Source organism: Pleurodeles waltl, chromosome 5 (assembly GCF_031143425.1).
Source record: "Pleurodeles waltl isolate 20211129_DDA chromosome 5, aPleWal1.hap1.20221129, whole genome shotgun sequence".
NCBI lineage: Eukaryota > Metazoa > Chordata > Amphibia > Caudata > Salamandridae > Pleurodeles > Pleurodeles waltl.
The window spans coordinates 1,168,540,990-1,168,562,208 of record NC_090444.1 but is presented as its reverse complement, the minus strand read 5'-3'; the positions used below and the strand labels follow the sequence as shown (position 1 = coordinate 1,168,562,208).

The 21,219-nt window shown below is 48.8% G+C and overlaps 1 protein-coding gene across 3 annotated transcripts in view; it reads left to right on the top strand.

Moving 5' to 3' along the window:
* Window positions 1-21,219, top strand: part of TBC1D32 (TBC1 domain family member 32) — an 804,546-nt gene that overhangs the window by 516,045 nt on the left and 267,282 nt on the right. For all 3 annotated transcript variants that reach the window (XM_069235394.1, XM_069235395.1, XM_069235396.1), the window contains 2 exons: window positions 8,506-8,631; window positions 9,509-9,592. In XM_069235394.1, coding sequence (XP_069091495.1) covers window positions 8,506-8,631; window positions 9,509-9,592 — 210 coding nt within the window. The remainder of the gene's footprint in view (window positions 1-8,505; window positions 8,632-9,508; window positions 9,593-21,219) is intronic.

Sequence of the window (21,219 nt, the reverse complement as noted above, 5' to 3'; positions counted from 1 at the left end):
CACCCAGGGGAGTTTCAAAGTGACGCGTCTTGCATGGCTCTCACAAGGTTTTTTTGTTTTGCCCGAAAGCACTGGCAAGCCTCAAACATTGTCTAAAAGCACACATTTTTCTCACATGTTTGTGCTAGAAAGTTCTGGAATCTGGGGGGAGACACAAATTACCTACCACCCAGCATTCCCATATGTATCCTGTTAAAGATGGTACCTCACTTGTGTGAGAGAGCCTTACGTCTTTGACAGAAAGGGAAGAGCACCCAACACGGACTCATCAAATTTTTCCACAGAACCCAACCATGTTTTTGCAATGTGGGTAGCTGTGGATTTTGGGCCTTGTTTACCACCTTGTTTGCCACCTAGGGACACCCACACTTTTCTAAAAACTAGACAACCAGGGTGGTGTACCTCTTATGGATCTCACAAGGTTTTCTTACCCAGAAGCCCTTGCAAACCTCAAACTTTGCCTATAAGCAAGTTTTCCTCAGCGTTTTGTGCAGAAAAGTTCCAGATCGGTGGGAATCTACAAATTTCCTACCACCCAGCATTCTCACACATTTCCTGATAACATCGGTAACACACTTGTGTGGGTGGACCAAGAGACTGCAAAACAAAAAGTCCTAAAGCACCTGGTGAAGAGATCATCGATAGTCGCTGCTAAAGTATTTTGGGGCGGGCTCAACCACCACCCATGAAAACCTACCAACCACAGACATTTTTGAAAAGTAGAACCTTAGGGGATTTCAGGGTGGCGTGCTTTGCATGGACTCAACAGCATTTTCTTACCCTCATTGTCCTGCAAACCTTAAATATTGATTAAAATCACCCATTTTCCTTACATTTCTGTGGTGGAAGATTCCAGAATCAGCAAGAATCTACAAAATTCCTACCATCGGGTGTTACCCCACCTGTCCCAATGAAAACACTGCCTAGCACCCGCCACAGGAATAGGTCAAATTAAAGTCAACGGGAGTCCCCTTGCTAGGACTCTCATTAACCGTGTTTTGACTGGTGCAAAGCTGGGTATTAAGTAAATTGCGTGAGTAGACCAGTAGGTTTGTACGCTTGGTTTGTGTAAATTACCATTTTTAGCTTAAGGCCCAGAAATTTCTTCAACTCCCCAAGTGAAGTGGGAGACCACCATTGTGCCATAGAAGGAGGCCTCGATGCCCCCTCACAAACTGTTCGGCACACATTTGTTTGGGGCATAATTTCCTCAAGATTGTCAACATCTAGAAAGAGATGCATAGTTAATAGGCAAAACATTTGCAGTATTACCTTTACATTCTGCATCTGCAGTGAACAGGAGAATTTGGGGCTGCACCAAATTGTATGGCTGCGATGGGCAAACTCTCTGTGCTTTAAGCTGCACATGCCTGCTGTCAGGATTAGTCTACCCTGCTACTGTGTCTCCTCTGCACAGATTGTCCTTGCCTAAGGATGTCACCTCCGATTCCTCAGAATCACTGGAAGATGAATCATCGGATGGACCTCCAACTGCAAAATTGCTTCCAGATTCTGTTTAATTTTCCTCTCCCTTGGATGCTCTGTCTGTATCTGATCTTGCCTCTCACCTGTTCTCCATTACTTGAGTTTGGGTGTGGGAAGCAGTCATCTACCTATACGCCATCTCTGCTTTCTTGATCAAAACGGTCTAAAATCTTCCTTCTGAAATACTATACCCCACTTAGAAGGCAGACCAAGGTTTATCTGAGAGGGGGGGGGGGGGGGGAGAGAGGGGAAGAGAGAGACTCTTAGAAGGCAGTCCAAGGTTTATGAGAGAGATAGAGAGAAAAGAAGAAAAAACAAGCATTTGCAATGCAACGGGTCTCGCGTTTGCTCATGTTAGAGCTGATCGCGTTGTAAACTCCTAACCCGACTTTTCATCTATCGGCAAAAGTGCTTTTATGTTCGTAAAAAAGTGAAATGTGTAAGCGCTCGACTTCTGCCAAGCGAAATCGCGCTAGGAAGATAGAGAAAAAGTAGTCCACGAGCCGGACAGAAAACAGCGAGCCTTGCATGTTTTCTGTCCTTGGTCGCTGCGCTCGAGGAGGGCTAACCACCGGAAAAGGCATGACGTGTGCATGCCTTCCACTAATGAAAGCAAGCAGATTTTACTAGGCAGGCCCACAAACCAATCAAAAACAATGACGTGAAGTTGACAGGGCTCTGAGCCCTTTTCTAATAACTAAAGCGTCTCGCTGCGATATGCATGCGCGAGCGCATGCAACGCAGGCTCAACCCTAAAAAAGAAAAAGAAGGAGAAAAAAGCAAAAAAGCACCTGGCTTCAGAATGTTGTGATCTGAAGAATTTCTCCAAAGTGGCTAAAAGAACAAACTATTACTTCAAGTTGCTACATGTCCAATACTTCATCTACAGAGGGCCACTCTAGCCGCAGTTCATTTTATTATGGCACTGTTATGCAGCTGAGGCAATTTTAGGTGGGAGTCCGGCAGATTCAATAATATTCGAGTCAGACAGGGACAAAAAAATAAGGCTCGGGCAGCACAATAAAAATGTCCCTTTTAGCAAACCAGATAGCCAAACAGCCATTTGCAAATCCAATAGGTCTGGCGTTTACTACCAGCCATTTGGCCTCGTCATTGCTTATTTTGTCATGACTTTTGGCAAACTATATTATTTGAGGAACTGCCAGGCCATTGCGAGTATAAACATAATTTCCTGAAAGCACAAATTTAGCTTTGATCTCATTAAGCACTTATTCACATAGTAGCCCCTGGAATGAAAAACGTGTCCTTGGTGTGCGAATGATGTCTTGTGAAAACTCTTACTACTATCACTCACAGTGAAGTTGAAGAGGCATGACCCTTTGTCCCATGCTGTAGGGAGTGGAAGAAAAATGTGAATGACACAACAGACCAATGGATGAAGAGGGCTGTCTACAAGCACCATATCCATAAAATATATTTGTATTACAGTTCAATGAAATGCTCATGGATAATACTCAACCTAAAATGTAGCCCACATGTCAATACTGGGGCAGTTTTGACCTTGTAAAAAACAGTATATATGTGTTTTGCATGATGTGGAAAGTTGCACGCATTTGTGTTGGCTGCAGACAATATTTGTGGTTAATATAAGGGGATCTACAGGAAATGCATGTCCACTGTTTTCCCCTGGGGACTGTTCATGCCTTCCTTGGAGATGTGATCGCACCCCAAGGAGAAAACAACTTGGCAATAAAACAAAATGTGCCAGGAGGGCCAACATACAGAAGGTTTGAGCGCCATTTTATTTTCCCCTGGGTGGCATGATAGCACCCTCCTTGGGGGCGCAGTCACCCCACCCGGGAAAACAAACATTTCTAAATATGTAAATTGCTCCCAGGGGGGTTGGGCAACATACTTGGGTGGCTGACCCCCAAAAACCACTCATTTTTCTGGTGGTCATGTGGATTCCTGCTTGTAGATTGTGGCACGCCCGTGATCCACAAGCAGGATATTGTTTGAGAAAGGCATCACTGGAAAGGGGAGACTCACCCCTTTCCAACAATGCCTGCTACAAATGTGGGGAGGCTATTTTTTGCCTGAAATTCCCACCTACCGCGGTACAACTCACCTGCTTCCTTACTCTGTATCCGGTAGAGATTAGTGATGTCAACTCCCCTCATGGCGCACTGACATCACAAGTGGTTGGGTGCTGAAGTGGAATTGATTCCTCTTTTCCCCCTCCTAGGGTTTTATAAAAAGGAGACCCCGAGTTCAAGCACTGGACGTTCCTTTTAAACCCTTCGCAGCTTCGGCCATCAGCAGACAGTTGCACTGAAAAGGGGTTAAGCTTTCCTTACATACATGGAGTGTATACATGAGCAGTCATGCCCAGGGCAGTCTCATATCTTAACGATTCAGGGTGGCTCCTTGTCGCAACAACATTATATCTTGATACACATTTTAATTATTAGGGCTAGTATTGAGCAGCCTCTCCTCTCCAAATATCACTTCGGTGGACTCCAGGTGTCCTTTGATTTATTTTACCAGGTAGTAGCATTGTGAAACAGCACACATTCTCATTGCATTATGCTACATCTCTTACCCAGTTTTCAGTCCAAGAAGGAGGAGCTTTAATTCATGCCATCTATTCCCCTCTCATTTCCAAGAGTGTTGAGAAGCATTGAAAGTTAGGATTAACCACCAATCATCCTGCCTGCTGTCTGAACACCAGGGCTGATAACCTCAGCCAGCGTCATCTTGACAAGCACAGCTGGTGTCCCCATTCAGAGATGCTACAGAACATGTTTACCCTATGGGGCCCTTGTCTGTAGTTCTGTGCCCTTTTGTATCCATTGCAGGGAGCTTTGGGGGGGATGTTTCAATTGAGGTGGAACTTTATTCTCACTATGTGTTCCTCAATGCCTGAGCTTGAAGAAATATTCACCAGTTCTAAGTCATCTTTATTTCCCTAGACTGGCTGAGAAGGGTGTGGCATGCGTTCCACCTATGCCTCACCCTGTGTCTCCTGCTCCACCTTCTTCTCAGGGTGGACCTCATTTCTCACTTGAAGGAGGAGGTGCTGCTCTATAACCATCAGAGCTTCCTCCTTTATGTCTGGAGATTGAGTGCATGCATCTGAGGTCTTTCCAGCTGCTCCCAGAGGTGGTTGACATTATATTGGCGGCTTGTCACCCCTCTGCCAAGATTGTCTACTCTTAAATGCAGAGCAGGTTTTTCGCTTGATGTGCGGAGCAGAATGTGAATCACTTCAAAGTTTGCCTGCCTGACATCCTTCACTTTGCAATCGCCCCGGCCCAACAGAGCTGTTTGGTGGGCACCGCCAAGCGATACACTGTGGCCTTATCAGCATTTATTTACTTTCCAGACCTGTCTTCCCTGTTCAGAATCCTGATTATGGCAAGACTTTTGAAAGGTCTGACAACATGTTTAACTAACACTTTCTGTGATGCATATATAGGACTTGAACCTTGTTTATACTTTTATTATGAGAGCTCCTTTTGAGCCCCTCCAACTTAGCCAGTTGTGGATATTAAAACAGTTTGTATTTGTGGCCATTACCTTAGTAATGCAAGCACTAAGCGGACGTCCACCTTACACATGCTTCTTCCCAGACAAATTGGTCTTCAGAATTAAAGAAGCTTTCCTTCCCATTTATATCTTGATCAATCCATTACTCTTCCTTTTCTACTTTCTACCCTCCCTCTCACAAAAAAGAAGGATAAATGACATTGGTTGGATCCTAGAAGGGAAGTTAGTTTTTACATCGATCATACCAAGGAGATCAAGTCGGTTGACCAACTCTTTGTGGGTTATACAGGCAGCCAGAAAGGCAAGCAGTCAAAAAAACGCACATCATCCTGATGGACAATACTGTGTATAAAGATATGCTGGACTTTTGCCAAGAAGTAGTCACTTGGGGGAATCTGAGCCCATCCCACCAGGGCTGTCTTCTACCTCAGTACTGGTGCATGTGTGGTGACATGGGCATTTCTTCCCTCCTTTGCCAAGCATTATTTGTAGATACAGATGTGTGAAGAGATGGCCATTTCGATTAGTACTCTAGGATTTTCTTGTCCAACCATTCTTTCACACCAAGCACCTAGGATGGGTACTGCTTTAAAATCGAAACAGTAGGTGAGGATAGATGGTGAAACTATTGTCAGCGTAGCAGGGTGGGCGCTTGTTGGCTTCATTGATGCCACTGTGGCTTCACTTCTGGCTTTTGAGATGGAACCGGTACCCTTTACCGACACAGGAGTGCTAAGGAAAAGTTTTCAAATCCAACCTGGTTCCTCAGGATATTTAGCATGTGAGGAATATGCATGTCGATAGACTATACACAAGAAACATTATTACCAAAGGTAGGTAACTCTTCAGAGCCTCACAGCCTATCATCAGATTCAGCAAGGACAGAGTTACCTTACAGACTAATCCCTGCTTCCCTGAAGCTGCTGACAGTGTCATTTGAAAGAGTAAGTAAGTTTTCCTAGCCGTCCTCTGGGTCGGAAAGGAGAGGGTTTTCTATTCCTTTGATATCGAGCTTTGCTTAAACCGAACAAAGAAGTATGTGGCAGTCTGGCCACATTTTTGTACCCTGTAGCAAGCCCAGCAAAGGTAACCTCTTTCAGAACAGGAAACATATTGAACCACAGCCTACATTTCCCTCTCTAACGCCAGAGCTTGCCCTCTTCTGAAGAACAGAATCACAGCCCACACCATCAGAGGTACGGCCAAGATAACGCCGCTTTTCACTGGCGTGCCCCTGACGGGCATTTCTGAAGCAGCGGCACGGACATCCTTCTCTCACAAAGCAATGCTGCCTCTATATCGAGTCCGTAGTGAACTATAAGGTGGAACAGGGAATGCTGCAGAACCGATTTCATTAAGGGAACGCTCATCCCCCTTCCAGTATCAGTATAACATACTTAGTCAGCGCTGCTTTTCTAGTCATAATTTAAGCATGTGAATCTATGAAGGATTTAATGCCCAAGAAGAGATGTTACTTTTTGTTTAACTGCATACTCCAGTTCTGTCATCTTTCATAGATTCATAAGCGAATCGTCCGGTAGGAACACTCCAACAATAATTGCCAGGTCAAGTCATCTCTGGACGGGAACACAAGCAGCCAGAGACCAGTTTTGGCCTTGTTGGGCTTCCACCTTGAGGTGCAACTTTATTCCTATGACACAATGAGTAAAGGGAATTAACTTCAGGCATGGTAATTACTAAGGGACCCAGTCCAATCCATCCTTTGTTGCCCACCATTACATTGCAGAGGCCGGACTTGTGTTAATCAGACCTAGGTGGTCATTACAACCTCGGCGGTCTTTTAAGAAGACCGCCGTACGGAAGACCGCCAGTAGTGGCAGTTTGCCGCTCGGCGTATTATGACCGTTGGCTGCCCTCCGTCGTTTTTCCGACGGAGAGCCGCGAAAAAGCAATACTTGCGGGCGGCGGGGAAGTGGAGGTTGCTCCACCTCCACCGCCACGCCAACAGAACACTGCCGAGCTAATCACGTCCTGTGATTCTGCGCGGCGGTGTTCTGTTGGCGTTGTGGTGTTGGCGGAGCTGCCCCCATGGCTCCCGTCCCCTCCCGGAGGATCGACGGAACAGGTAAGTCGATCGTCCGTTAGGGGAGGGGGGTGGGGAGGTGTTGTGTGTTGTGTGGGTGCATGGGGGTGTGCGTCTGTGTATGTGGGGGGGTGAGTGCGTGTATGCTTGCGGGGGTGTTGCGTGTTTCGGAAATGTGTGCTTGTCTGTCTGTATGGATGTGTGCGTGTATGTTTGAATGTGGGTGTGCGTGTCTGACTGTGTGTGTGGATGTTGGCATGTATGTCGGTGTGTGTGCGTGTATGTGTGTTGGTGGTGCCTGCATGCGTGTCGGGTGTGTGTGAGTAATGTTATGGTGGGGGTCGGGGTGGGGGGCCCTGCCACCTTTGGGGGCGGCAGGGGTGGTGGGGGGTGTAGGGAATGGAGTCGGGTGGGGGTGGGGGAGACCCCTATCAGTGCCAGGGAAGGAATTTCCTGGCACTGATAGTCCTTACCGCCATGGATTTCATGGCGGTTCCTACCGCTGGAAATCCACGGCGGTAACCCGGGTCACAATACCGGCGGTGGTATTGTCACGGCCGCCGGTCTCCAGCCCAGCGGTCGTTTCCACCCTGGTGGGCGGAACGGGGAAGCAGTGGTCATAATACAAAAAAAAAGACCGCCAGCCTGTTGGCGGTCTTACCGCCGCTTTAACACCGTCCGCCAGGGTTGTAATGACCCGCCTAGTCTTGTGCCTGGGTTTACTTGTGGTCGTGTTCCTGTTCAGTTGGGACAGGCTTGGTAGTTTAGGCCGGACTGTTCGTATGGTCACAGGGCCAAACTTCTTTCCATGTGTTAGCTCCCGTCTGAAATGGCACACTGGACATAAAAATAGGGAATGCGCCTAAACCATTGCCATTGGCTGCGACTTTTGCAAGCATTATATCCTTCACAGTTGTATCTCTTGTTATGTTATATGTGACAACATTATACAGCTCAGATGAGATAAATGTGGTGGGAACGTCATATAGATTTTTTATTCTTGCTATCTATAGAAGTATATCATTTTCATTATATCATTGAAATAACAAATGGTAATATTGTTTTCAAGACTAGAAATGGAAAGAAAGGAGACCCGAATAAATATTATCAACGCCCATAATTAAAAAAGTTTGCAAATGTCTGCCTAATTATGGAATCGTCCATTAAATGGTAGGTTCTCTGTGGTTATCACGCTTTCCTCTCTGTATTTGTAGTACTTTAAGATGAAATCACTTTTTGTTGGCTCCCTGAATCTGAAGAGGCAGGTGATAAATGCAGTTGCACAATGTGATTATGCAGAGCAAGTGGCCCGCGGATCTTCTTGGTGTCATGTTTTCTCCGCAGTCTCCGAACAGTAACCACCGTTAATGTTTTATTTTAAAGTGAGAGAAGAGATAAACAGTAGTGACGTGCCTTTTGGCTATTTTTTTCTGCCAAAATTAAAACGTTTCATCATTTGTTTTTAGATTCTGATCTTGCAAAGTTTCTGTCAGCCTCCAAAAATCTTGATAAGCAGGCGGAATGGTTGGACACATGCAGAAGACAGTTTTGCAAAGCCATGAAGACCAGGCCTGATGCCGTCAGTGGTAGCTGTAAGTTCAAACTTGTCATGGCTCTTATTGTGCGCGGCATAATGCTGGGGGGCAGACTCAAAATGAAGACATTGGCAGTGCTGCAAATAACAGAATATCACTGCTACCCAGTACAGTGTTGTTCTTTTTATCGACTGGGAAGGGTGAAGGGCTTATAATTAAGAGCTAGCAGACCAACTGGACTCAGACATGAGCAGAGAAACTACGATTCAGAATTCTCCAACTTAGTTCTGCAGCTATTTAGGAGATACAATAACTTTATCTCAAAAGCTAATATTACATTAAGCGTTTATGACTGTGTTTTATAAAAACTGCAAGATGATGCAAAAGTTGACAGTTTCGGGACAGAACGCGTTTTCATTTCGATTTATACATTTAACCTACTATCAACAGACACATTATACGGGTGTTTTGAGTTACATCAGAGTACCGTGCTTGTAATGCTCCTGTCCTGCCACCTTGTTCTTTGCATGGTACAACATACTTAGGTGAAAAATACTCTTTAAAATCATAGTAACTGATTACGTGGTATACAGTAATGTATTTATCTTTCGATTTAAACAGTACATTCCTTTACTCATTCTACACAACCACTGGGCATACCACCCAGATATACGGCAGAGAATTAATGTCATCGTTCTCATTCAGATAATCTCAATTATTAAAGTTATTTACATTTTGAAAAATGATTACGATAAAATGGCCACATTTACTCCTGAGTTCTCCCTACAAAGAATGACCATGGATAAGATTAAATTGTTTTCTTTATTAACTATTTAATTTGAGTTTGCTTTGTTAAAGAGTGAAAATAGTGCCTGTGCAATATTTTGTCCTGTGTTAGATAACATGTTCCTGTTTTATTTTTATTTTTTTGCAGTATTGGCAGATTTGCTAGAGGCCTTTGTTTTACGTCTTTCAGAAAGCCCCTCTGACTGTTACTTTGGCAAGACGGATTACAAAAGTAAGTAAATCCACGGTCAGGGCCGGTCTTTTATAACACTCCTTTTTGACAGGCTTAGCCTAAAAGACTGGGATGAGACTTTCAGTACAAGTTCGTGCCATCTTGATTTCCATAACTTAGGAAATGTATGCCACAGCACAGGCAGAAACTCATATTGAGCTGATGTTAATGTGAAATTGGACTGTTAAGAGATACAGCATTATTCCCAAGAAACCGTTTATTACATACAGTGATTTGTCCGGTCTAAATGCCCTAAACTTGGCGAGACCTAGAGGTCTCCTCTCAAACTAGCGTCCCAGATGCTCATGTTTTTCTAGCATAAACATACTAGTAAATGTCTGTTACTGTTAGCAGGTCGTTTTCAGTGATGGTATAGAATACTGCAGAGAAAAAATAGCTGAAAAATATATATATATATATTTATTTTTGAACATCTTTTGCAGAAAAGTAGGTATTTTATTTTGTAGTATAGTGTTTGCGTTTGGTAACGTGTTGCTGAGGTGTGATAATTGCATTCCCACATCGTAGTAATACAATTATTATTATTTTTAATGCACATTTGTTAGAAATGTAGGTCTCTAGTGGCAGAGGTATGGACCCTGTCCAAGTAGGAACCACAGTCCTCGTCAGGGTAAGTCACAACACAATTCAAATTATTCTGTGCTCACACTGTGGTAGCTTGGCACAGAACAGGCAGACTAAACTTAGAAGTCAATGTGTAAAGTATGTGTGCAATAACTCATAGAGTAACACAGTGAAAAGTACTCCACACTGTAGGAAAGTACTATCTTGCCTGGCATGTTACCCCCATATATCACTGTATATATGTTGTTTTAGTCTATGTGTCACTGGGACCCTGCCAGACAGGGCCCCAGTGCTCATAGGTATGTGCCCTGTATGTGTTCCCTGTGTGATGCCTAAATGTCTCACTGAGGCTCTGCTAACCAGAACCTCAGTGGTTATGCTCTCTCTGCTTTCCAAATTTGTCACTAACAGGCTAGTGACTAAATTTACCAATTCACATTGGCATACTGGTACAACCATATAATTCCTTAGTATTTGGTACTGAGGTACCCAGGGTATTGGGGTTCCAGGAGATCCCTATGGGCTGCAGCATTTTGTTTGCCACCCATAGGGAGCTCTGACAATTCTGACACAGGCCTGCCAGTGCAGCCTGAGTGAAATAACGTCCACGTTATTTCACAGCCATTTACCACTGCACTTAAGTAACTTATAAGTCACCTATATGTCTAACCTTCACTTAGTGAAGGTTGGGTGCAAAGTTACTTAGTGTGTGGGCACTCTGGCACTAGCCAAGGTGCCCCCACATCGTTCAGGGCAAATTCCCTGGACTTTGTGAGTGCGGGGACACCATTACACGTGTGCACTGTACATAGGTCACTACCTATGTACAGCATCACCATGGTAACTCTGAACATGGCCATGTAACATGTTTGAGATCATGGAATTTTCACCCCAATGCCATTCTGGCATTGGGGTGACAATTCCATGATCCCCCGGGTCTCTAACACAGAACCCGATGGCATTGGGGTGACAATTCCATGATCCCCCGGGTCTCTACTGTAACACAGAACCCGGGTACTGCCAAACTGCCTTTCCGGGGTCTCCACTGCAGCTGCTGCTGTTGCCAACCCCTCAGACAGGTTTCTGCCCTCCTGGGGTCCAGGCAGCCCTGGCCCAGGAAGGCAGAACAAAAGACTTCCTCTGAGAGAGGGTGTAACACCCTCTCCCTTTGAAAATAGGTGTAAGGGCTAGGGAGGAGGAGCCTCCCCCAGCCTCTGGAAATGCTTTGATGGGCACAGATGGTGCCCATCTCTGCATAAGCCAGTCTACACCGGTTTAGGGACCCCCCAGCCCTGCTCTGGCGCGAAACTGGACAAAGGAAAGGGGAGTGACCACTCCCCTGACCTGCACCTCCCAGGGGAGGTGCCCAGAGCTCCTCCAGTGTGTCCCAGACCTCTGCCATCTTGGAAACAGAGGTGTCTGTGGCACACTGGACTGCTCTGAGTGGCCAGTGCCAGCAGGTGACGTCAGAGGCTCCTTCTGATAGGCTCTTACCTCTCTTGGTAGCCAATCCTCCTTCCTAGGTAGCCAAACCTCCTTTTCTGGCTATTTAGGGTCTCTGCTTTGGGGAATTATTCAGATAACAAATGCAAGAGCTCACCAGAGTTCCTCTGTATCTCCCTCTTCACCTTCTGCCAAAGGATCGACCGCTGACTGCTCAGGACGCCTGCAAAACCGCAACAAAGTAGCAAGATGACTACTAGCAACCTTGTATCGCTTCATCTGCTGGCTTTCTCGACTGTTTCCAGGTGGTGCATGCTCTGGGGGTAGCCTGCCTCCTCTTTGCACCAGGAGCTCTGAAGAAATCTCCAGTGGGTCGACGGAATCTTCCCCCTGCAACCGCAGACAACAAAAGACTGCATCACCGGTCCTCTGGGTCCCCTCTCAGCCTGACGAGCGTGGTCCCTGGAACTCAGCAACTCTGTCCAAGTGAAGCCCACAGTCCAGTGACTCTTCAGTCCAAGTTTGGTGGCGGTAAGTCCTTGCCTCCCCACGCTAGACTGCATTGCTGGGTACCAAGTGATATGCAGCTGCTCCGGCTCCTGTGCACTCTTCCAGGATTTCCTTAGTGCACAGCCAAGCCTGGGCCCCCGACACTCTAACCTGCAGTGCACAACCTTCTGAGTTGTCCTCCGGCGTTGTGGGACTCCGTTTTGTGACTTCGGGTGGACTCCGGTTCACTTTTCTTCTAAGTGCCTGTTCAGGTACTTCTGCGGGTGTTGCCTGCTTCTGTGAGGGCTCCCTGAGTTGCTGGGCGCCCCCTCTGTCTCCTCCTCCAAGTGGCGACATCCTGGTCCTTCCTGGGCCACAGCAGCACCCAAAAACCTGTGCTGCGACCCTTGCAGCTAGCAAGGCTTGTTTGCGGTCTTTCTGTGTGGGAACACCTCTGCAAGCTTCATCGCGGGAGAAGTCCCTAGTCCTCTTCTTTCTTGCAGAACTCCAAGCTTCTTCCATCAGAGGGCAGTTTCCTTGCATCCTCAGCTGGCATTTCCTGGGTGCCTGCCCACTCTCGACACTGTTGCGACTATTGGACTTGGTCCCCTTGTCTTACAGGTACTCATGTCCGGAAATCCACTGTTGTTGCATTGCTGGTGTTTGTTCTTCCTGCAGAAACCCCCTATCACAACTTCTGTGCTCTCTAGGGGTTGTAGGTGCACTTTACACCTACCTTTCAGGGTCTTGGGGTGGGCTATTTTTCTAACCCTCACTGTTTCCTTACAGTCCCAGCGACACTCTACAAGCTCACATAGGTTTGGGGTCCATTTGTGGTTCGCATTCCACTTTTGGAGTGTATGGTTTGTGTTGCCCCTATGCCTATGTGCTCCTATTCCAATCTGTTGTAACTCTACACTGCTTGCATTACTTCCTTTTGCTATTATCTGCATAATTTTGGTTTGTGTACATATATCTTGTGTATATATCTTATCCTCATACTGAGGGTACTCACTGAGATACTTTTGGCATATTGTCATAAAAATAAAGTACCTTTATTTTTAGTACTTATGTGTATTGCGTTTTCTTATGATAGTGTGTATATGACACCAGTGGTATAGTAGGATCTTTACATGTCTCACGTTCAGCCTAAGCTGCTTTGCCATAGCTACCTTCTATCAGCCTAAGCTGCTAGAAACACCTCTTCTACACTAATAAGGGATAACTGGACCTAGCACAAGGTGTAAGTACCTCTGGTACCCATTACAAGAAAGGCCAGCCTCCAACACACAACAGTTTAGAAAAACAGATATTTATCTGAATAAAGTAAGATCAAAACGGCAAAAAAATCCAATATGCACAAGTCGAGCTACCACTTTTTAAAGGTTTAAGTGCGTCTCAATCCTTAAGAATCAGTGGTTATACCCTTGTAACACACAGTACCTGTGATGCATCAAAAATAACGACATATGGGGGCCATAGAGGAGGAGATGCGTTGAAAATTTTTTGGATTTTCTGGCATAGCACTGACGATGCGTTATTTCTTTCCACGCTGCATAGTGATGCGTTGATTTCCAGGAGCACAGCCTTGGTTCCTCACTGCAATATGGCGATATTTTGACACCCAATGACGATGTGTTGAAAATCCTTGACACGCTGGTAGAAGGAGCAGGCACTGCATCGATCTGGTAGGCGCTGCAGCAATTTTTCCACCACGAGGCAGGCGCTGCATCGATTTCTGCAGGTGTGGATTGATTTTAGGACACACAGGGATTTTATTCTCTAGGATGAAGTCTTTGTGGCCCTGAGACTTGAGAACAGGAGGCAAGCTCAATCCAAGCCCTTGGAGAGCACTTGGGTTGAAGGCAAAGTCCTTCCAGCAGAGTCAGAGGCCATCAGGCAGCAGGGTCAACAAGCAGAGCAGCAGTTCTCAGGAAAGCAGTCCAGATGAGTCCTTTGGGCAGACCCTCTAACAGAGTCCAGTTGTAGATCGAGAAGTGTCTGATTTGGTGGGGTCAGGGACCCAATATATATATACCCAAAAGTGCCTTTGAAGTGGAGGAAACTTCAAAGAGTGGTTTTGAAGTGCCCAAGTTCCCCTTTCAGCACAGCCCTGTCTGCGGAGAGCCCTGTGGAGGGTTATCAGTCATTGGTGTGAGGGCAGGCCACTGGCCTTTGAAATGTAAGAGAGCACCCCTCCACCCTTCCTGCCCAGGAAGACCCATTCAGTATGCAGATGAATGCAGATGTGACTGAGTGTCCTGTGTTTATGGGCTATCTGGGTGGGATGCACAAGGGGAGCTGTCAACCAGCACAGACCAGACGTTGATTGGAGACAGGCTTTAAAGCACAGATGGCAGTAAGTGCAGAGAAATGCCCACGTTCTATATGTGGTATTTCTAAAATAGTAATATTAAATCCAGCTTCACCAGTAAGCAGGATTTTCTATTACAATTTTGGCCATACTAAACATGACAGAGCTACTCCTTCCAGATCAGAATTTATCACTTAAACGTATATAAGAGCAGTTTGAATGCTGGCCTATGAGAGAAGCATGCCTCACAGTAGTGGAAAACGAATTTGTGAGTTTTCCACTATTAGGACATGTAAAACATATAAGTACATGTCCTGCCTTTTACTTACATAGCACCCTGCCTACTGGTTACCTAGGGCCTACCTTAGGGGTGACTTATTTGTAGAAAGAGGGTAGTTTAAGGCTTGGCAAGTAGTTTTAAAAGCCAAATCGAATTGGCAGTGTAACTGCACACACAGGCCTTGCAATGGCAGGCCTGAGACATGGTTAAGGGGCTACTTATGTGGGTGGCACAATCAGTGCTGCAGGCCCACTAGTAGCATTTCATTCACAGGCCCTGGGGACATGTAGTGCACTTTAATAGAGAATTACAAGTAAATTAAATATGCCAATTGTGAATGAGCTGATGTTATAATGTTTTTAGGGATAGAGCACATGCACTTTAGCAGTGGTAAAGTGTCCAGAGTTCTAAAACCAAAAAAAATGAGGTCAGCAAAAGAGGAGGAGGAAGGCAAAAAGCTTGGGGTGACCCTTTAGAGAGGACCATTTTCCAACAATGTTAGATAATAGTAGTGATAATAAAATGTTGCCCTCTGTGTTCAAAATCTGTTGAAGCAATAACCAAAAAGAATGTTGCTGTTTTTATTGACAGACTGGGTATATAGGAATCAGCTGAATGCGGTAGTGTTGTCTTAGTATATGCTTGGTTCCGTTATATCGAAATTTACATCAAGAGACTATTAATAAAACTTAATTGGAAGTAACAATGAGTATAAAAATTACATTTGTGCACTCTTAGTCATATCTGCCCAGGTCCTAGATTTCTAGGTTTCATTTAAAATTACAGATCCGAGGGGGGCGTGGCTTCGGGCGTCAAGATGGCGGTCGCACTCTGAGAGTGCTCTGGACCCCTCCGTCATCCGCCAGAAGAAACCGTTATCTTCCTACCCTGGGGTACTTACCGCGCGCTCCCGACAGGCTCCCTGATCGCTTTAGACTGAGGCGAGCTGCGGAGCGGGGAGCGGCGACACGGGAGCCCCGTGAAATTGTTTGTCCCTGTGGCCAAGATGGCGGCGAGGAGCGTAGATCCCGGCTGTGTTTCAGGGTGCGGCGCTGATCCCCCGATTGAGCGCGCCGATAGCAGGAGATAGTGCTGACCCCGGGAGGAGCCGGCGCCGAGTCCCGACGCGCAGACCTCCAGGCGGCCGCTGAGGAGCGGTGGAGGCGGCAGGTGAGAGGGAGCCCCACGCGGCCGTGGGTCGTCTCCTCCCCTCACCCTGGAGGGCCGACCGTCCTGCGGCCTAATCAAGGAAGGGGCAGCCTCGGGCCCGAGATCTGGCCTCGGGCCGTGCGTGAGGAGGTGGCTGCCTCTGGGACAGGAGCGGCCTGAAGTACTGCAACACTCTGCCTGGCCTCACACCCGGAGCAGAGTCAAACGAATGGCCTGGTCGTGGGGCGCAGCTCTCAGAAGGAATACGAGCCTCCCCTTGAGCGGCCGGGAGCATAAGGGGCGGCGGTCTGGTTGTGGGGGCCGCAGCCTCCAACTGGTAGATTGGCCCTGGGTCTAGCGAGTGAGGACAGGGGTTCCTGGGGCTGATTTGGCCTGGATCCTGGATGCGCTCGGCTGGGAGGTCGTGCTGGAGCGGGGGCCGGCAGGGCAGGCTGCAGCAGTGGTGGAGCCCGCGAGAGGAGTGCTGGACTCCCTGGTGCCCTGTGACAGGCTACATCTGAAAGGTCTTTGGTGCTCAGTTCAGGATGTGTGGGGCCCCTTTGCTGCTGCTGCCAACCTGGAACACCTAGATGCTGGCCGGATGCGGCCGGGTGGATGCTGCTCCGCCCCTGGTGGGGTCTGCTTGTTGGAAGGTGGGCTTGCCAGCGACGGCCTGCTGTGCAGCCACCTGAACTGATTGCCTCCCCTGGATCGTCTGGGCTGGACTCCCCTGCCTCCCCCCCCCCCCCCACCCCCAAGAAGTGTCCTTTTAAGACCTGGAGACACAAGAGATAGCACTGGGATTGGAAACCAGTCCTGAATTCTACGGGGCGCGGGGAGGCTGCATCCCACCCTGGAATAAACATGGAGAAGGATAGAGCAAACAGGCAACCGCTGCCCTCCCAGCAGAAGATCGACCAGTTCAACACACCGGCTGCCTCTCGGAGTGATGGGGACGTGATCTCTGGAGGCCCAGCGACAGATGGGGTGAACGCCATCCTTCAGGCGATCCAATCATCACAAGTAGCCGTGGAGACTAAGATAGGAGAGGTAAGAGAGGATATGGGCCTATTCAAACAAGATTTCAGGAATGCGGTGGGCCGGATCTCTGAAGTAGAGGGCCGTGTCTCACAGGCTGAGGACGAATTGGCCAACCTCAGAACCAAGGTGGCTTAGTTGCAAACCCGAACTGGTGAACTTCATCATCGTGCCGAAGATGCCGAAAACCGCTCTAGGCGCAACAACCTTCGCTTTGTAGGATTCCCAGAGGGAGCAGAGGAGAATAAGGCCTCCGAATTTTTAGAGCGTTGGATTAGGTCCTGGATGCTGGACCAATCCCTCTCGTCCTGGTTCGCAATTGAGGGCGCCCACAGGGCTCTGGCCCCACGACCCCTCCGCCGGGTGGTCCCAAGAGACCGATGATTGCTCGTTTTCTAAACTTTAAAGACCAGGACAGCATCCTTAGGGAGGCCAGGAGCTCGGTTGACCTCCACTGGGAGAACAACAAAATCCTAATATTCCTGGACTACACCCGTGAGGTCCAGACCCGGCGTCCGTCATATGAACACGTTAAACAAAAACTCAGGGCCATGCAACTTTCCTACATGCTCCTTTTCCCAGCGCGTTTAAAAGTCCTTATGACCGGAAAGACCTACTTTTTTGAATCCCTGGAGGAGGCGTGGGACTGGCCGACTGAAGAGGGTGTCGGGCCACGGAAGGGTCCCACTGGGCCGGCTGGTGGCTCCCCCGGGAGTGGACTGCCCGCTCGTATGGGACAACAGAGGGGCCGAAGGCGTACCCGTTCAAGACGTGGGGCACTGAGGGGCCCCGGAGACCCTAAAGGAGAAGTTGAGGGTCGAGGCTCCGAATCAGGGGTTGGGGGGGGTCCCTGGAGGGTTGACCGACAATGACCACCTGAGCCAATCCCCGTTGCTTGGCTGACGCAAGAAACATGACCTCATCTATGGCCGATAGATCTTGATGGATCTGCCCAGAGCTGACGGAACAGGGCCCTGTTGGCAGCCGAGTGGCCCGTCCACTGCCAAAACTCTTTACTTTTCATGGTTTTGACTTCTGTCCATTGATTGTAGATGATCCACCACTCCACTCCAACGACAGTTTAGCTGGCTGTATTGTTTTTGTTGTGTAGTTGGGCGACAGATGCTTCCGGGGTAGAAGTATGGGGCTGGGGGTGGTTGGGGTGGCGAAAAGTTCATTATTAAGTTAAGAGGTATTGTGTTTGTAAGTTTCCTTTCTTGTTTTGGAATTTTATTTTATTGTACAAGACGGTCGTCCTGGTGCCCATTGACGGATACTCAACATCTATGCTTCTGCTCCCCTCACTCGTGGGCCGCACTGACACAGGTCCTTTCATGGAACGTGAATGGCCTCTTAGATAAGATCAAGAGGTGAGACTCGCCGCCCGCCAAGCGGGAACCGCCAGAAGACCGTACCGCGGTCAAAAGACCGTACCGCGGTCAAAAGACCGCGGCGGTCATTCTGGGTTTCCCGCTGGGCTGGCGGGCGACCGCCAAAAGGCCACCCGCCAGCCCAGCGGGAAACGCCCTTCCACGAGGAAGCCGGCTCCGAATGGAGCCGGCGGAGTGGAAGGGGTGCGACGGGTGCAGTAGCACCCATCGCAAATTTCAGTGTCTGCTAAGCAGACACTGAAATTCTAAGTGGGGCCCTCTTACGGGGGCCCCACAACACCCCATACCGCCATCCTGTTCCTGGCGGCCGAAACCGCCAGGAACAGGATGTCGGTATGGGGGTCGGAATCCCCATGGCGGCGCAGCAAGCTGCGCCGCCATGGAGGATTCCCCTGGGCAGCGGAAAGCCGGCGGTACACCGCCGACTTTCCGTTTCTGGCCGCGGCTGTACCGCCGCGGTCAGAATGCCCAAAGGAGCACCGCCAGCCTGTTGGCGGTGCTCCCGCGGACCACGGCCCTGGCGGTCGTAATCATGCCCTAAATGCCCCATGCTTGCGAGGGGGGGGTAACGATAAAGTTTACCACTCGGGTTTCTCCAGGGGCTCCAGGGGTGTGGCCATTCTTCTTCACCGCTCATTGCCCATGGTGTTCACAGCCTCTCAGTCCGACACGCAGGGTAGATACGTTGCGGTGTCTGGGTCGCTCCATGGTCTTCCACTCAGCCTCGTATGTGCATATGCCCCACCGACCAGGTTTGACACCTTTCTACTCACACTCCGCCAGGTGGTGGCTGGGCTCCCTCAGGCATCTACACTAATAGGAGGAGACTTTAATGCCATCCTGGATCCCAGACTGAATGTATCCGGAGACATTACTATCACCAGGTCTGGTCGGGCCTCGACCCTGAGTGGCTGGGCGGAGAGTCTTGGCCTGTGCGAGGTTTGGAGATCTTGGCATCCTAGGATGCGACAGTATGCTGACACCTCAGCAGCTCATGGGACGCACTCCCGAATTGACCTTGTGTTCATGCCAGCGCTAGATGTTGTCAATGTCACTGGGGCTAACATCTTACCCCACAGGGTCTCTGACCACGCACCAGTTCAAATCCGAATAGGCGGTACAGATCCTTCCCGGCGTCCAACGTGGCACCTGAATGCTTTGTACCTGCAGGATGGCGACTACACACTAGCGGTCAGAAACCACCTTACACAGTACTTTGAACAGAACGTGGGTTCGGTCCGGTCCCCGGGTGTAGTTTGGGCGGCATGTAAGGCTACCCTCAGGAGGCACACCAAACATCTCCTTCGTATACGTGAGCGTGCCCGCAATTTCCGAGTGTCAGAGCTAGAGGCCAGGGCTCTGCGTCTTGAGCGCTCGCACTCAAACTCTGCTTCGGCTTCTTGTCTGAGGCAGCTTATTGGGGTGCAAGAAGAGATTAAACACCTGGTGTTGGAATCTGCAAAACACATTTGGAGGGCGTCGGCTGCCCAAGTGTATGGTACAGGAGATAAAATTGGAAACTCTTACACTGGCTGGCCACACGACCTTTGGCTGACACGGTTATCCCGGAGATAGTAGACGAAATGGGATCCCTTTCCAAAACACCCAGCGGAATCGCACAGAGTTATTACGCACGGCTATATGCGGAGCGCCCCCAGCCGCAGGTAGAGAGGGACTCCCCCCTCTTAAACGAAATTACCCTTCCTAAAATTTCCCAGGTGGTAAGAGAACACCTAGATGAGGCTATCAGCCTGGTAGAAATCACCGAGGTGGTGGCTAACTTATCTTCGGGTAAGACTCCGGGCCCAGATGGGTTCCCAGCAGAACTCTACGGTAGATGTGGCGATATTCTAGGCCCCCATCTACTGGACATGTACAAAGAGGCAGAAAGAAGTGGCCGCTTCCCCTCTGGGGTCGATCGAAGCCACAATTGTGGTAATCCCTAAGACTCAACCTCCATCACAACACTGCTCTGCATACAGGCCCATCTCCCTCCTGAACACCAAGATTAAGGTGTTGTCTTCGATTCTTGCCGCCAGGCTGAAAAAAGCACTCCCGTCATTGGTACACCCTGACCAAAGTGGTTTCATGTCCTCCCGGAGTACTAGACATTGTATTAGACGCCTGCACCTGGCCCTGGCGCATCGTGGAGCCCTGACTCGATCCCCCCTGGCTCTGCTCTTACTTGATTTTGAAAAAGCCTTTGATACAGTTGACTGGTCTTACCTCGACCGCGTGTTGCAGGGCTATGGACTCGGGCCCAAATTCCGAGGCCTCATGAGGCTACTCTACTCTAATCAGATCGCTAGGGTGCAGGTAAACGGAGTGGTCTCTGACCCATTCCCTATTAGCTGAGGTACACGCCAGGGATGCCCACTGTCCCCGCTGCTCTTTGCACTCGTAATTGAGCCTTTGGCGAAGTTGCTGCATGAGGCCCCTGATTGAGGGATGGTCGTGGCCCGTGGGACCGGAGGACCGCGTGGCGCTCTATGCAGATGACGTTCTCCTCTATATCGCTAACCCGGCCAAAAGCGGTCCGCATATCTTACAGATCCTGGACCTCTTTTCAGAGGTCTCTGGCCTTACGCTAAACCCCCACAAATCCCTGCTGGTCCCTCTGCACCCCTCCGAGGACTGTATTGAGTAGTTCACCCAAGCGGTCCTGACAGAGAGGTCGGTATAGGCGCACAGCGAGCGCCCACCTTTGATGCAAGTCTGACTATAAGGGGACGCTCCCTCTCCAGGATACCAGAGGCTAGTAGCCTTTTTTGTTAGGGTTCTCCCCAGGTATTCCCTTGGCTAAGGTAGGCCCTTCCTTCCCTTCCCACGTTTTTTCCTATTACGAATTTAACTGCAGCGCGCTATTAGCATCCGCAACAGGGATCCAACGCCCTGATGAATGCCCAATCACAAGGGCAGAAACATGTCGGCTAGATAG